Raw genomic sequence first — 17,676 nt, forward strand, 5'->3', positions numbered from 1 at the left:
TTTTCCATTTAGCCCTTCTGTTCCTTCTTCCTTTGTTCTTTCTTTCTTGTCTTCTGGGATAATCAAATCATTATTTTAGGATTTCGCTTGATATCCATATGTTATTCCTGATGGTTACTAGAAAGTATACTATGTGCCCTTAACTAATCTCTACTTGCAAATGACAGATTTCATAAACAACGTAAAACACAACCGTGTAAGTCTATCACCTTCACACTCAGCATTTACTGCCACATAGATTATAAATGCCATAAATTTTACACAGTTACTAGTCTTTTAAGCATAGACCTAATTATTGATGATCTTTTCTGTTTAATCCCCTATTTACTTTTTCTGGTAATCTGGACTCCCTGCAGATCCAGGTTTCCAAATGGTATCATTTCCCTGCAGTCTAAGAATTTTTTGTAGTACAGGTTGCTGGAAGACTAATTCTCTGAGATTTTTGTCTGAACTAAATGTCTTTCATTTTTAAAAGATATTTTCACCGACTGTAGAATTATAGAATGACAATTTTCTTTCTTTTAGCACTTATCCACTGTTTTCCGGTCCAATGTTTCTGATGACAAGTCAGCTGTCATCCTTAACATTGTTCCCTTCTTTTACATAATGTATACTTTTCCTCTTGCTTCTTTTATGATTTTCCCTTTATCTTTGTTCCTTTAGTAAAATTTTTTGGGTTTTTTTGTTGTTTGTTTGTTTTTACAGTCTCGCTCTGTTGCCTATGATGGAGTGCAGTGGCACGATCTCAGCTCACTGCAACTTCTGCCTCCCAGGATCAAGCCATTCTCATGCCTCAGCCTCCCAAGTAGCTGGGACTACAGGCGTGCACCACGGTACCAGCCTATTTTTGTACTTTTAGTAGAGATGGGGTTTCATCATGTTGGCCAGGCTGATCTCGAACTCCTGGCCTCAAGTCATCCACCCACCTTGGCCTCCTTAGCAATTTTCTTATGATGTGGTTTTTTTATACTTTCTGTATACTTTATCCCTTCCGTATACTTTATACTTTGCTGAGCTTCTTGTGTCTGTTAGTTGATATCTATCATCAATATTCAAAACTTATCTTCCATTACTTCTTCTGCTCTATTCCTTCTCTTTTTCTCCTTTTGTTCTGGAATTCCAATTACGTATGTGTCAGACCATTTGATATGGTCCCGTAGTCTGGATGCTCTAAACTTCTGTTGTTGCTTTCTTTCTAAATTCATTTTCTCTTGTGAATCAGTTTAGATCATTTCTATTAACTTGTCTCCAAGTTCACCAATCACTTCTGCTGTGTCCTGTCTGCTATTAGGTCCCCACAAGTGAATTCTTTCTTTCTGATACTGTATTTTTCAAATTCTAGCATTAACAAAAAAAGATGATTTCCATTTCTCTGCTGAAACTGCTATTTCCTCACACGTTGTTCAACTTTTGCACTACATTCAATATATTTTTCTTGATTCTTGTAATTTCCATCTCTCTGACATTACCTATCTGTCCTTGCATGTTGTCTACTTTTCCATTAGATCCCTCAGCATATTAATCATAGTTCTTTTAAACTCCTGGTCTGACAATGCCAATATTCCTCCCATATCTGAATCTGGTTCTGATGCTAGCTCTGTCCCATCAAACTGTGTTTTCTGCCTTTTAGTACGCTTTGTAATTTTCTGATGAAAACCAGACAAGACACACAAAGTGAAAGGAATCCCAGTACACAGGCCCTTAGTGCTGGGCTGGTAAGGTGTCAGGGGTGGGGGCTGGGAGTGAAAAGGGAGTGTTCTACAGTCCTCTGACTGGGGTCTCAGTCTTCTAACGAGCCTGGGACCCTGGGTCTCACCCCCACTTCCCCTCAGGTTAGGCAGGAAGACCAGAAGGGACTGGAGTTGTGTATTTCCCTCCAACCAGGTCTGTTAAGCTCTGGTAAAATCTCAGTCTGTTAGACTCTGCTGAAATAATTTCTTTGAAGGGCAGGCAGGTTAAAAAGACTCAAATGATTTGGGCATTTTTGTTGTTGTTGTTTTTTGTTCTGTTTTGTTTCATTTTTTGAGACAGAGTCTCACTCTGTTGCCCAGGCCAGAATGTGGTGGTGCAATCTCTGCTCCCTGCAACCTCCGCCTGCTGGGTTCAAGCAATTCTCTGCCTCTGCCCCCCGAGTAGCTGGGATTATAGGCACTGACCACCACGCCTAGCTAATTTTTGTATTTTTTTAGTAGGGATGGGTTCTCACCATCTTGGGCAGGCTGGTCTTGAACTTCTGACCTCATAATCCACCCACCTCGACCTCCCAAAGTGCTGGGATTACAGGTGTGAGCCACTATGCGCAGATGTTTTGGGCTTAAAGTCCATTCCCCTCTCCCCTGAATGGACGAACAGAGATTTTTCTCCAATCTTCAATGTAAGAACCTGGTAAGGTTGCTCACAGTAAAATACACAAGTGTGGAAGCCCCTCTGACTGGGCCCTTCTGGAGCTTCTAACTCTCAAACTTGTCCTCACTGAGCCTCCAGCAACTCACCAAGTTTTTGCAACCCTGAAATGGTTCCCACAAGGCTTTCTGTTCATGGGTTTCTGTGTTTACAAATTTGGGGGCATCAGTTTGTCCTGTAACTTCATTTCTTTGATGGATCTTTCAAAAGGTTGGTTTTCAGATTACTGAGCTTTCTCTTACTGTGTAGACATGAGTGACTTCCAAGTTCTATAAAGCCAGACCAGAAACTGGATGCCCCTTCAATAAATTCTTCATAACTACTCTAAAGTACTTCCCAGTTATTTCCCAAATTGGGGTCATCTGTGGGTCTTGCTTCTAGTGACTGACTTCTGTTTCTCTTGATTACAGGTCACATATTTTTCCTTTTCCACCTATCTCATATTTATATTTATATTTATATTTATATTTATTTTGCCAGACAATGTGTGTAAAAGAATAGTAGATTAAAGCAGAGAATGTTTACTCCCTTTTTAAAAGGGTGTCTTTTAAGGAAGACTACTACTTTAGGCTGCTGAGAATCACAATCATGTACCTGATATGAGATATAATTCTATGAAATACAACAAGAGAGATGATAAAACCAGATAAATTTAGTGAGAGCCAGAACTGCTCTAACTTGCGCTCTTAAGAATTATGATGCATTAAATCTTGCTGTATTAAAATCCATATGGAGGAAGGAAAAATAAAAAACAACCTAACTAATAATTACTTCTACAATACCCTTAAGAAAGTATTTCTGACATTCCGGGTCACATGGTGGGTCAGCAGAGTCTGTGAACCCCTATAATCCTGCCTTTGTCGGGGTGGTGGGGCTCTTACACTTGCCTTCAATTCTCCTGCTGACAGAATTCTATCTTCTAGTTTCCTGAGTATACATTACTTTTTACTTACCTGCACTGGCTTTCTTTGTTCATGAGAGATGCAAAAACGAAGTTTGCAGCATTAAATATTCTTAAATTCTTGCTGTGTTCCTTCCAGTCAACTTCTGTCCAGATACCTCAATATATTTTATCTTAACTTACCCACAATCCTAGCCTCAAACTGTACAGAGATGTACTTATAATCTAGTTCCTTCATAAACTGTGTTTTATCCTCCTCTTCTCCCCCAAAATCTTGTTTGGCTAAATCATCCAAGAAATTTATTCAGTGCATGCCTTTAAAATACTAAAATCTCTATCCTGAGTAGAACTGCACTTACGTCACTTAACACACCTCCAAATTTCAGATCCACTTATATAAAGCCAACGTATGAGAGTGCGTTTGGTTTACTGGGAAACACAACGTCTATCTTAAAGAGCATTAATAAAAATAATCACTTAAAAACCTTTCAGAACACAGACTTCCTTTCTCATTTGTACAATTACGCCACGCATGAAAATTAAATGAAAATAGATTTTATAATGATTTGTAAAGACAGAAGCACATTTAAAATTAATGGAGTCACAGAATTGTGGGCTATTTGTGATGACTATCTTTGCTCATTATGAGGAAGCCTGATGACTCCTCAGCCATAAGAAATCTTTTTTAAAAAAATAAAAAATAACCAGAGATGTATGTAATTACTTTGAGTAAGAATTTATAGGCCAGGCGCGGTGGCTCAAGCCTGTAATCCCAGCATTTTGGGAGGCCGAGACGGGCAGATCACAAGGTCAGGAGATCGAGACCATCCTGGCTAACATGGTGAAACCCCGTCTCTACAAAAAAATACAAAAACTAGCCGGGCGAGGTGGCCGGTGCCTGTAGTCCCAGCTACTCGGGAGGCTGAGGCAAGAGAATGGCGTGAACCCAGGAAGCGGAGCTTGCAGTGAGCCGAGATTGTGCCACTGCACTTCAGCCTGGGCGACAGAGCGAGACTCCGTCTCAAAAAAAAAAAAAAAAAGAATGTATAATAGTGTTCCCCTACAAATAAACAACTATATGTCCAACATTAGTAAAATGGTTAAATAATTATGGTGTATCAATATAATAATCTCTAGCTCTTCAAAAATGTGTCTTATAAGAATCAATACATACGTTTACTATACAGTAAGTACAGGCTATAAAACCACATGTACAATGAGATACCATCTGTATAAAGATATGTTCAAAGTATTACAAATAATTTTTTCTGATTAATGGAATTTTGTAAAGTTGACTCTGTTGTGTGTTTCTGTGCTAAATTTTCTATGTTATCTTAATAGTACCATTAACGTGCCCAAACTTTCTTTTTTGGCAGGGCTCACTAAAGTTCTAACTCCTTTCTTTGTGACATCCTGAGAAGAATTTTAAGGGGGAGGAGGGAGAAACAGCTATTATCACAAGAACAAAGAAAAAAAAAGTAGCAAAATCAAACTTATGAAGTATTAAAAAGAAGTTTTGTCATCTTGGCAAAAATGTCATCTCCTTTTTAAGCAAATTATATTGAAACTACATCATAATATTAGTAGGATTTGATTACAAGATACTGTGATTTTAATTGACCAACTAGCTGACAGGAACAAGAGCATTCAGATTAATCAAGGAAAATGATGAAAAAGCACTCCTAGTTTAATGTTAATTGCTACACTAAACTGTCATTATTTGAAGAAAAAGATAATGAAATTCCCTAGCTGGAAAACCAAGTAACACACCTAAAACTGTTTGGCAAGCGGCTTTCCTCCCCCGGCCACTCTGATTGCTCACATTGTACTGTATCAGAAGTAACACTCAAAGAAAAAAATCTGAAAATTAAGAAAGACTTAAAAAAATTTATTGGACAAACCTTTGAAACTGGTGATCTTTTTAAACTATATGGTCATTCATGTTACAAATTTCCTCTCTTTCATCTCTATGACTGTTACTAAATTCAATATAGTCTCACTGGAAAGATTGCAATTCCCTAAAAAGCCTGTTAAAAATTTAACGCTGACAAATTTCTGGCCCTTGAAGTCAAGTGTCTGATCTGGATGTAGTAAGAGCATATCCAGAGCTAAAAACCTACAGATTTCCCAAAAGTTATGTAAAGGTGTAGGACCTTCAGAATTCCATTTGCTATCTAAGACCAGATACTTTTCTTGCTTTATGCAAAGTCATTCAAATCCTCATAACCCTGAACTGTCTCCATAAATGTGACAAGAATCAGAATGACCAGGTAATTCTCTTCCTATTTAGAAAACACCAGAGACACTCCCTGTGGAGTCCTGGTCTGTTTTTCCTTCCCCGGAACAATTAGGTGCCCTGGGTTTTCACAGTAGGTCTCCCAGGGCAAGTCCCCGCTGCTCAAGCAGGGATGACCAGTGTAGGCTCAAGGCAAATCCCTAAGTTGTGCTGGCGTTTCCCTTAAGACACATATGTAGAGAAAGTCTAGTCCCCCTCTGTATCACTAATAGGAAGCAGGTAATTATACATCATCTATCCCAATCTGTACCTGAAAATGAATTTCTACTGTGGGGAGTGGAGATAAGGGTGGGAGGGGAGTGACACAGCTGTGGGGGTGAGCAGGGAAGTAGGGAGGATTCAGATGATCCTTTCTCATTTGAACCCACTGAATAATGGCCAGGTAGGTACTCAAAGGAATTTAAAAAATGGTTGTTTTGACTTTATCGTAGGAATGAATATACTGTAAAAGAAGACTTTTAATATCATAGGTTCATACATTCCTAAATTTTTTTAAATACCTGATGAATGATTACAAAATTTAAAAATAACATAAAAACATTCCTTTAAATTCTCTTATTCTTCCTAACAACTTTAGCTCATATACATTTGCATATAACTTTCCTCATCCCCCGTAACATATTAATACCCAGTGGGAAACCACAAACAACTAAAGATTCATGCAAAACACTGTCATTTACTACGTGCTAGTGCTGTCTTACAGCAGGTTGTAATAACTGCATATCTGTTTCCTACTTTATAATCATGTTGATGTGACTTATTAATTATTTTTTAAATTATAAATGTGGTTAACTTCTAAGTAGAACCCAATTCAAAGTTACCTGCTGTCTCCTGTACTTAGAGGGGTGCTGAATGAATAAACACTAGTAAACTACAGATAATCGACTTTGATATTCTATCACCAATCAGTAATTCAGGGTCACAGGCAATTTGACCTACGACGACAGCAGAAGACCACAGAGTAGGTGACTTAGAAACAACAGAAATTGATTTCTCACAATTCTGGAGGCTGGGAATTCCAAAGTCAAGGTGCCAACAGATTTGATGTCTAGTGAGGGTTGCTTGCTCTCTCTTCTTCAAGACAGTGCCTCATTGCTATGGCATCACTAGGCAGAAGGGGCAAGGTGTCTCTCTCAGGCCTTTTTAATAAGGGCACTAATCCTATGCATGAGGACCCCACCTCATGACCTCTTACTTACCCAAAATTCTAGCTTTAAAGACCATCACAATCAGGATTAGGATTTCAATGCGGAATTGCTGGGAGACACATTCGGTTCATTGCACTCAGTTATCTTCATTTTCCAAAATTACATCCCTGGCAATATATATCACTGTGCCCCTCCTTCTGTAAGGCTCTCTGGGTTGTAAGCCCCAGATGCACTCAAGGAACCTGAAGTGAGGGAGGGTCACTGTGAGGACACCCAAGCCCTGTACCGCAAATGGGAGGGGAAAGCCATCCTGGGTAGGTCTAGAAACAGCTGCTGCCTCCACCTTGTGGGCCTCGCGGTCTCGCTCACGCTCTTGCTTCTCTTTGTACATCCTTCTTTTGCCTTTCCTCACCAACTGGCTTCCTTTGGTTTCCTCCTGGGTTTTGCCCCCCCCACAACTTTGCCTAACAGGTGGTCATTATGGCTTTTTCACCCCCAGATGACATTTTAGCTGTAGGTCCCATAAGAGACCAGCAAATTCACTGCATTTCTTAGTTCAAACTTCCTGAAAGGATCTGACTGACCCAGCTCATCGTTTCAATCCAGACACGTGTGTATTTAATTTTGTGGGTCATCTCTGGTGCTTACCAGAAGCACAATCTATGGGGTGATTCCTAGCATCCTGTTTTAAAGCTCCCCAAGTGATTCTGATAGAGAAGCCAGGTTGAGATGCACTGCAGTAGCCTAACTCAGAACTGACTATCCACTAGGCAGGTTCCCACCCGTGGTCCAATCATGTGGCTACAGTGGATAGGGTGGTACAAAACACAACCAAAGCTAGAGTGGTTTCCTATTGCTGTTGTATCAAATTACCACAAACGTAACAGCTTAAAATAACACAAATTATTATCCTACAGTTCTGGATGTCAGAAGTCAGAAATGAATTTCACTGGGCTAAAACTAAGGTACTGGCAGATCTGTGTTCTTTCTGGGGACTTCAGGATAGAATCAATTTCCTTGCCTTCTCCAGCTTCTCGAGTCTGCCTGCATTCCTTGGCTCATGGCCCCTTCTTCCATCTTCAAAGTCAGGAATGGCAGCTGGGTCTTTCCCGCATCACATCACCCTGGTGCTGATTCTTCTACCTCCCTCCTTTCCCATTTAAAGGACCCTTGTGGATTATACTGAACCCAACCAGGTAAACCAGGATGAATAGCAACCTTAATACCCTCTTACACATAACATACCACATCCATGGGTTCCAAGGATAAGGACATGGACATATCTGGAGGGGCTATTACTATTCTATTTACCAGAAGGGCCATGTAGAACAAGGCATACTGTGTGGGCAGATTCACTTAAAAGAGACTGTGGCCAAGCAAACACAATAAACACAACTAATACAACACTCCACTGAATATTACAGCATGAGATACAGATTGATTATTAAAACTCTGACAGTTTACGTTGGCTTTCATCACTTACACTTTGTGCCAACAGGCATTTCAGCCATCAAAACAAAAGACTAAAAGCATTCCTACAAAAATAAATACAAACAAAAACAATTTTACCCTTCAATAATTTACAAGGAGTCTTCATGTAATGATGTGAATTTGCATATTTTTATCAATAACTACTACCAAAAATCAATTATAATAGAGCTTAGATTCCAGAAAAATTTTATTTTAAAAAACAATTTATGTAATTTCCTTACATACTTTTGCCTTAGCTAATGATTACAGATATTATTAAAAATATATCGGTAACAATATAGTACAATTCTATTAAAGAAACCAATACTTATCTGCAGCGTTTCTCCAAAATAAATAAAAGTAATTGAGTTAAAAAAATTTTGCCCTTTGCTTGAGGCTACCAATATGGGACATTTCATGGGAGATTTTCTAGTTATTAACAGAGTTTCTGCAAAATTTAACTGTGAAAACCTGTCACCAAAAATGCCACATAAACCATCTAAACTGAAAAGGAGCAGGATGAAGTGAGAAAACGAGATCACGAAATAAATGTCAAAGTTAGGGGAAGAGGAGTGCAACTTCAAAAGCTTTGAAGGAAAAAGCATTCTCATGCATATTTGAGTCTTATAAAATATTCTTCGGATATTTAATGTTAATATTCAAAATTAGAATAAGAAGCAGCCTTTTCTTCCTATGCTTGCATTTGCCATACATCTACGCATGCAAATACATACACGGTACCATACATACAATAATCAGCTGATCTGTTCACCTCAATTTGGAAGTCAGTATCTGCATTTTAACTTTTAGTTGATTAAAATCGGCAAATCTATTGTTTGGCTTTATACTATGGCTCATTTGGGATGTTATTCAATCAACAAATATTTGTTGAGTAGGTACTATGTACCAGGCATATCACAGGTGTTAACTAGTTTTCAATCTACTACACTTAAAAAACAAAACAATTGGTCCTACTCAAGTTTAACAAAATAATTCTTCATAATCGGTAGTTTAAAAAAAAACTACTAATTATCTTCATTTTCAAAAGCTTTTAAAAATTAACACTATTTTAAATCTGCACATTTGATCTTATCTAATAATTTTTGAGTTGGTAACAGCATCGCATCTTCATTGCCTGAAGTTAAGCATCACAAGCCCAGTATGGGTGCAGTGGTCAATTTCACACTAGGACTTACAGAAGGAGAAAGGATCTTTTCCTTAAAGCTGCAGTCTCTTCTTTGGACAATACTTAACTATGAAAATCAATTTGCTAACAAAAAGGTAATGTCACTGGTAATCAGAAAAAAGATGACTTACTCAGACTGCTCAGCTGGCGTATGATAGCGGCAAGAGTACTATTGGTCACACATTCAAGTTCGCTGGTAATTCCTTCAGGCAGAGCTCCCCGGCACAAGTGCCGGGGCTCAATGTTCCTCTTCACCAAAGGCATGGCTCACAATCTGAAAATTGAAAAGACATTCTTCATAAGCTCATACTCACATTTTAACAAATCTGGAATTTTAATTCCCTTGAAAATTGATAATTTTCCAGGAATTTTCATTATCCTAAAATTTCTATGTGACAGAATCAGCTAAAATGCAACAAATAGTGAATTACTGTAGTGAGTTTTATAGATCCTGAAGATCTATGTATAGTATAATCTCACTTCATAGAAAAATAATACATGCCATATTTCTGACTTCTTTCTTCACTGAAATGAGGAGAGAGAGGGAAGGCACAAAGTCCACATGGTACCAAGAGCAAGAGAGGAGACAAGAGCCACAAACCTGAGGCCACTTAACCAGATTAAGAGACAGGAAAGGCCATCACTGTGACATCACCCCAGTTGTCCCACAGAACTGGTGTTTATGGTTTCTTTGAATAAACATAGAAATTGACCCTCTGAGTCTTGAAACCTGAGCAAGTTACATTTGTCTTATCTGAATTGCTTTCTCAGGCAACCATCCATCAGGTCTTCCAGGTAGTATTAAAAAACTAAAACTTACTAGGTCATCTCATCTGGACCATGAGAAGTCAAGACTCCTCACCCATCATGACTGCCTAAGACCACCTGTTTCCTGTTGACCAACTCCCCTTCCTTATCTCTCCCTAATTCCTGTTTTTTAAATGTATGATTACATTTCTTCCTGCTATATAAACCCCTAATTTTAATAGGTCAGGAGGATGGATTTGAGGCTTATCTCCCATGTCCTCAGCTATGGCACCCAATCAAAGCTTTCTTCCCTGGCAACACTCATTGTCTCAGTGATTGCCTTTCTGTGCGGCAGGCAACTGGACCTAGACAAACCTCTGGCATTTGGGTACACCTAGACTGCTAACTGGGGGCAGCAGGTGAATTTCCCCATTTACTATCCCAAGCAAGTAAACCCACCTGAGCCACAGAACCTCCCCCTCCCTACAAAAGGGCTCAGGAGTAGGAGGCACCAGGTAAGTGCAAACCGGGAATTGAGGGGAGACGAAACAGAAGGGGTGGCTTTGAAAACTCCATTTAAGAATGCCTTCTCCCTTCCTGGGCTGCCCCTCCCCCACCCAACCCAGGATGTTTTCCTCTCTGCAAAAGAAAGGTAAATTGAAGAATCTGAACTTGGGACTCCAGCCAGAGCTAAAGGTAGGGGGAGCAAATGTACTGGAAACAGGAAATTAAATCAAAGTCTACAATGACAGGTGAGACAGCTCCCCTGACCCCCTGTTCCCCTTGGCTCCTAGAACACAGGCAGCCTGGCTTTTACTCCCATCCAAAAAGACTGGAACATTCCTTCCTGGGGAATACGTGAAGAGAAAAGATCTACAAATATGAACACCGGGGAGGGAGGCTTTCCCCTGTTGAAACTGCCAGCCAGGCAGTTAACACCTGTCAAAATCTCCCCAAGCGCCAGTGCCTCAGACTTAAATAAGAGTCAAGGATCACCGGACACTTCAGGAAAGCCTTCTCCAACATCCTAGGCATCCCTTTCATCCGTCTCACCCCTCTCTTCAAAAAGGAGATGATAGGCTGGGCTCAGTGGGTCACTCCTGTAATCCCAGCACTTTGGAAGGCTGAGGTGGGTGGATCACTTGAGGTCAGGAGTTCGAAACCAGCCTGACTAACAAGTGAAACCTCGTCTCTACTAAAAACAAAAACAAAAACCAATTAGCCAGGCATGGTGGCGGGTGCCTGTAATCCCAGCTACTCAAGAGGCTCAAGCAGGAGAATCACTTGAACCTAGGAGGCAGAGGTTGCAGTGAGGAAAAAAAAAAAAAAAAAGAAATGATAAATAAAATCTCAACTTTCTATTAAGGAGTTTGTAGAGTTTCAAACCTCCTAATCATACAACCAGCCTCATCTTCATACAATACTGGAAAATTCAATGACTGGAATGTATTTTCATTTTGACAAGATTATTGATACAGTTTGTTTATCCCCTCCAAATCTCATGTTGAAATGTGATCTCAGGTGTTGAAAGTGGGGCCCAGTGGGAAGCTTTTGGATCATGGGGATGGATAGCTTGGTGCCATCCTCCCAGGGTTACTAATTCCAAGAGATGGAAAACAACTCACCTAAGAGGGCCCTCTTCAAATGCAAACCAGCCAATCCAGAGCCCACATACCTATCACCTCCTCCATGAGGCTCTAACACTCGCAGCCACTACCCACTGCAAATCACCCCACGGCCAAACTACTAGACAACTAGAAACAGCCCCCAAGCCCACCAAAACTATTCAAACCCGCCAATTCTGAGTCTGCTTCCCCTGCTTTGTACACTCCTTCCCACAGAAACTACAAAAAAGGCTCTGGTCCACAGTTCTCCCTCCCACTCTGCCTCCTGAGGGACCCTGGGATTTCTATGTGGCCCTGCGTGGTGTGGTGTGACCCCTCCTCTTGGGAACTGTGGTGACAAGCTATCTTTCTACGGCAATTGTCTCCTAATCTGTTGGCTTCACTATACCTCACATTTTCTATAAATACACACTATTTTAGAACAACAGGGAGCTCTGAGAGGGATTTGGAAGGGAAAACATGTCGGCACTTCATTCATTTCCCCATTTACCATCCCAAGCAAACTGTAGGAGTCTCTATGCCTGGCAGAGGCAGGACTGACAGCTGTCTTCTTCCCAGATGAACTATAAGCTGCCTGAATTTGGGACTGAGTCCATGAATTCTGTGTTCCCCACCATGCCCTGAACAGTCCTCAACACAAACTGATTATTCTAAAAATGTTTGCTATGAGACATTTACATGTCTCATACAGTACAGCCAGAGACATTTACATATATATTTCTCTTTGCCCTTCCCTTGGGGTACTTCACATATTGTTGTTCCAGGATTGCAGCTTTGACTAATTAATCCGCAGCCTTCATTTCTCATGTTCATTAAACCTCTATTTGGAGCTCCTATGCCTATATAAATACAAAAGACAACAGACAGAGGCCATGCTACCTGTCTACAACTTCAGAAAAGAGGGCTTTGCAGCTCTTCTTTAAAGTTCTAATCATGTAGTAATGATTTTTATGGCTTTAAAATTCAGTCCCAATTACTTGTCTTAGTTCAGTGGTGCTATAACAAACTACCTGAGACTAGGTCGTTCATAAAGAAAAGAGGTTTATTTGGCTTATGATTCTGGGCAGCTGCACCTGGTTAAGGGCCTCAGGCTGCTTCCACCCATGGTAGAAAATAGGAGGACAGTGGGTGTACGCAGAGAGATCACATGGTGAGAGAAGAAACAGAAACCAAGGAAGCCAGACTCTTTTTAACAACCCACTCTCACAGGAAGTAATCCATTCCCACAAGAGAGAGAACTTACCACACAAGGAAAGCACTAATCTATTCATAAGGGTTTCCACTAGGCCACGCCTCCCAACATCGCCACACTGGGGGAATCAAATTTCAGTATCAGTTTTGATGCAGACAAACCACATCCAAAGCACAGCAGTACTCTAATAAGTGTATTCTTCTCCCAGACAGCTTTTATCTTCTCTAACACTAATTCAGTTTTGAATAAATTGAAGAGCAAGGAAGAGTCAAAGGAAAAAACGCTGGGTCAGTGATTACCCTTGAAAATACTTTGCAATTATAAAAACAAACATTTAATGAACTAATCCAGTTAGTCACCAACAAAATACTTAAGTTATGTCTCTTGATTCCTTTATTGGAAGAACTATGACCCATCCAAATCATTCTTCAAAGTCTGTCTGTGAAGAATAAAACAATGATTGCTAATGAAATGTTTAGGACTATTAGAGGTTATATAAAGTGTTTATTAGTGTTAGGTCTGTAGTTTGTCCAGCTTTTCTGGCAAATGTCTCAATTTAGAGAGAGACAACCCGGTTCACGTAACTGTGAACTAGATCCCAGACATGGCTGAAACTGGGCCAGGGTCCTTCCCTAGGAATTTGGAGGTGGGACTATGCTATCCAGCTTGGTCTGGCTGCTCTCTTCAACTACGGAAATGGATAACTCCCACCACATGAAATGGGGAAAGACAAAACTGGTGTGCAGCAAGAAAGCAGGATGAAATAACTGAGAAAAGTTGACAAGGATGAATTAAAGACAAGAACTCCCCGACAGCTCTGCTGAATCTCCCTTAGACCTCATGGCAGACCAGGAGAGCTCGCTCACACCCAACCCCCTCTCCTCCCCACTGCAAGGGTCAGGTTTGCACTATGGTTTGATGCCTCTCTCAGCCCCCCCAGTTTCTACCCCCTTTTCTTTCACATAGGTGGGTGGTATCCTTAGTCAAATCCTGTAACTGTGATCCCACCTTGGTATCTGTTGCTCAGACCCAGACTAACCCAAGTGGCCCTGAGAATGATCTGAGAAAGCAGGTGCTGAGATGGGGGGTCTGGGACATGCTCACAGACAACTCTGCAGTGGAGGATGCTATCCTAACATAGGAGGGTAGTCCCTGGCACAGGTCATGGCTCAATTGCTAAAGATTACACTGACGGTGACCTGGAAAATGTCCAAATGAAGGGATATGCTTCATGTCCAAGGCAATAATGCAGATTCAGCGGGAAAATGCCAGAAAAGCAGCGGAGTTGGCTAGTCACTGCTAAAGTCATACTAATGCCCTGCATAAGGATAATGGGAGACTGAACTGCAGTTAACAAGCAGTTACCAGCTAAGTGTGACAGCAACAGGACCCTCCTAGTGGGTACAAAGCAGTCTCCACCACCACCTGAACTGGATGGGTAGACACAATGGAAAGCTGTGGGTTTCCAATTTCCAAGGTCCAATTGTGAGAGTTAAGAGCTGGAAATGTTTAAATCTCAGCCAAGGCAGGTGAAGTATGCAGGTCTGGGCCCTGAGAGAGAAAACCTGACATTCTGAAAACTGGGATGGGGAATTCTAGATGAATGCCTATGATATTGTTGAGTCCAAACAACCTACCTGCAAGTCCCCCAGTTGGGACCCTCTGGGCTTGCACTTGGCTGAGCTGGAAGATGCCGCAGAGGCCTCTCCCCTACAGGGCAGCAGGCACCCTCCCCCTACAGGCATTACATGCAACTCTTCTTTCTGGATGCTAAGTCGATAACAAAATACGAATCCCAGCAACAATCTAGCTGTGAAAGTGTCGGGCCTAAGAGAGGAAAGAGAGCAACAGTGCCATGCTGACTGGACAGAACAAGCACAGGGTGGCTGGCACACAGGAGTCCTTGGTAAGACACATATGCTCCAGAGGGTGGCAGAGAAACCCTCTGAAGATTCCGGGTCTGGCAACTGCAGTGAAGTTTGGAGGGACCCAGTGGTCAGGGGCATGCTGGGATATCTCCTCCTAAGGAAAAGACAATTTGCTATATCTTGCATCCCCCAATCCAGTGCCAATTAGGTTGGGTTCTGGGGGCAACACACCTGGGATACGGCTCTAGTCCACAGACTGCATGACACAGCAGCTACCAGCTTTGAGTGGGGCTCAGAGAAAGAAAGGACCCTTCAGCAGGTTCAGGTTGTGGTGCAAGCAGCCTGGCTGCCAAGACTGTATGATCCAGCAGACCCCAGATGGTGCAGAGATATTGGTGGTAAAAAATAAAAATAAGTTCTGTTCCAAGATGGCTGAATAGGAACAGCTCTGGTCTACAGCTTCCAGTGTGATCGACGCAGAAGACAGGTGATTTCTGCATTTCCAACTGAGGTACCTGGTTCCTCTCATTGAGACTGGTTGGACAGTGAGTGCAGCCCACAGAGGGCAAGTCAAAGCAGGGCGGTGCATCACCTCACCCAGGAAATGCAAGGGGTTGGGGGATTTCTTTTTCCTAGCCAAGGGAAGCCATGACAGACTGTACCTGGAAAAATGGGACACTCCCACCCAGGACACTCCCATCCAAATACTGCACTTTTCCCATGGTCTTAGCAACCGGCAGACCAGGAGATTCTCTCCCTGGCTCAGCGGGTCCCACGCCCACGGAGCCTTGCTCACTGCTAGTGCAGCAGTATGAGATCAACCTGCAAAGCAGCAGCCTGGCAGGGGGAGGGGCGTCCGCCATTGCTAAGGCTTGAGTAGGTAAACAAGCGGCCAGAAGCTCAAACTAGGCAAAGCCCATTGCAGCTCAGCAAGGCCTACCGCCTCTCTAGACTCCACCTCTGTGGGCAGGGCATAACTGAACAAAAGGCAGCAGAAACTTCTGCAGACTTAAACATCTCTGTCTAACAGCTCTGAAGAGAGCAGTGGTTCTCCCAGCATGGCATTTGAGCTCTGAGAACGGACAGACTGCCTCCTCAAGTAGGCCCCTGACCACCGTGTACCCTAACTGGGAGACACCTCCAAGTAGGGGCCGACAGACAACTCATACAGGCAAGTGCCCCTCTGAGACAAAGCTTCCAGAGGAAGGATCAGGCAGCAATATTTGCCGTTCTGCAATATTTGCTGTTCTGCAGCCTCCACTGGTGACACCCAGGCAAACAGGGTGTGGAGTGGACCTCCAGCAAACTCCAACAGACCTGCAGCTCAGGGACCTGTTAGAAGGAAAACTAACAAACAGAAAGGAAGAGCATCAACATCAACAAAAAGGACATCCACACCAAAACCCCATCTGTAGGTCACCAACATCAAAGACCAAAGGTAGATAAAACCACAAAGACAGGGAGAAACCAGAGCAGAAAAGCCCAAAATTCTAAAAAACCAGAGCATGTCTTCTGCTCCAAAGGATCGCAGCTCCTCGCCAGCAACGGAACAAAGCTAGATGGAGAATGACTTTGACGAGTTGACAGAAGTAGGCTTCAGAAGGTCAGTAATAACGAAATTCTCCGACCAAAGGTGCATGTTCTAACCCATCACAAGCAAGCTAAAAACCTTGAAAAAAGGTTAGACGAATGGCTAACTAGAATAAACAGTGTAGAGAAGACCTTAAATGACCTGATGGAGCTGAAAACTGTGGCATGAGAACTTCATGATGCATGCACAAGCTTCAATAGCTGATTCGATCAAGTGAAAGAAAGGATATCAGTGATTGAAGATCAAATTAATGAAATAAAGTGAGAAGACAAGTTTAAAGAAAAAAAGAGTAAAAAGATACGAACAAAGCCTCCAAGAAATATGAGACTATGTGAAAAGACCAAATCTATGTTTGATTGGTGTACCTCAAAGTAACGGGGAGAATGGAATCAAGCTGGAAAACACTCTTCAGGATATTATCCAGGAGAACTTCCCCAACCTAGCAAGGCAGGCCAACATTCAAATTCAGGAAATACAGAGAATATCACAAAGATATTCCTCGAGATGAGCAACTCCAAGACACACAATTGTCAGATTAACCAAGGGTGAAATGAAGGGAAAAATGTTAAAGGCAGCCAGAGAGAAAGGTTGGGTTACCCATAAAGGGAAGCCCATCAGACTAACAGTGGATCTTTTGGCAGAAACCTTACAGGCCAGAAGAGAGTGGGGGCCAATATTCAACATTCTTAAAGAAAAGAATTTTCGACCTAGAATTTCATATCCAGCCAAGCTAAGTTTCATAAGTGAAGGAGAAATAAAATCCTTTACAGACAAGCAAATGCTGAAAGATTTTGTCACCACCAGGCCTGCTGTACAAGAGCTCCTGAAGGAAGCACTAAATATGAAAAGGAACAACCGGCACCAGCCACTGCAGAAATATGACAAATTGTAAAGACCCTCGATACTATGAAGAAACTGCATCAATTAACAGGCAAAATAACCATCTAACATCATAATGACAGGATTAAACTCACACATAACAATATTAACCTTAAATGTAAATGGACTAAATGCTCCAATTAAAAGACACAGACTCGCAAATTGGATAAAGAGTCAACACCCATCAGTGTGCTGTATTCAGAAGACCCATCTCGTGTGCAGAGACACACATAAGCTCAAAATAAAAGGATGGAGAAAGACCTACCAAGCATATGGAAAGAAAAAAAAAAAAAACAGGGGTTGCAATCCTAGTCTCCTATAAAATAGACTTTAAACCAACAAAGAACAAAAGAGAGAAAAGGCCATTACA

General features: G+C 41.6%; 1 protein-coding gene across 1 annotated transcript in view; it reads right to left on the minus strand.

The window, feature by feature from the left end:
* WASF3 (WAS protein family, member 3) overlaps positions 1-17,676 on the minus strand; it is a 77,709-nt gene that overhangs the window by 36,047 nt on the left and 23,986 nt on the right. The window contains exon 3 of the mRNA XM_011958509.1: positions 9,536-9,678. Coding sequence (XP_011813899.1) covers positions 9,536-9,668 — 133 coding nt within the window. The 5' untranslated portion in view covers positions 9,669-9,678. The remainder of the gene's footprint in view (positions 1-9,535; positions 9,679-17,676) is intronic.

This window comes from Colobus angolensis, unplaced genomic scaffold (assembly GCF_000951035.1).
Source record: "Colobus angolensis palliatus isolate OR3802 unplaced genomic scaffold, Cang.pa_1.0 Scaffold113, whole genome shotgun sequence".
NCBI lineage: Eukaryota > Metazoa > Chordata > Mammalia > Primates > Cercopithecidae > Colobus > Colobus angolensis.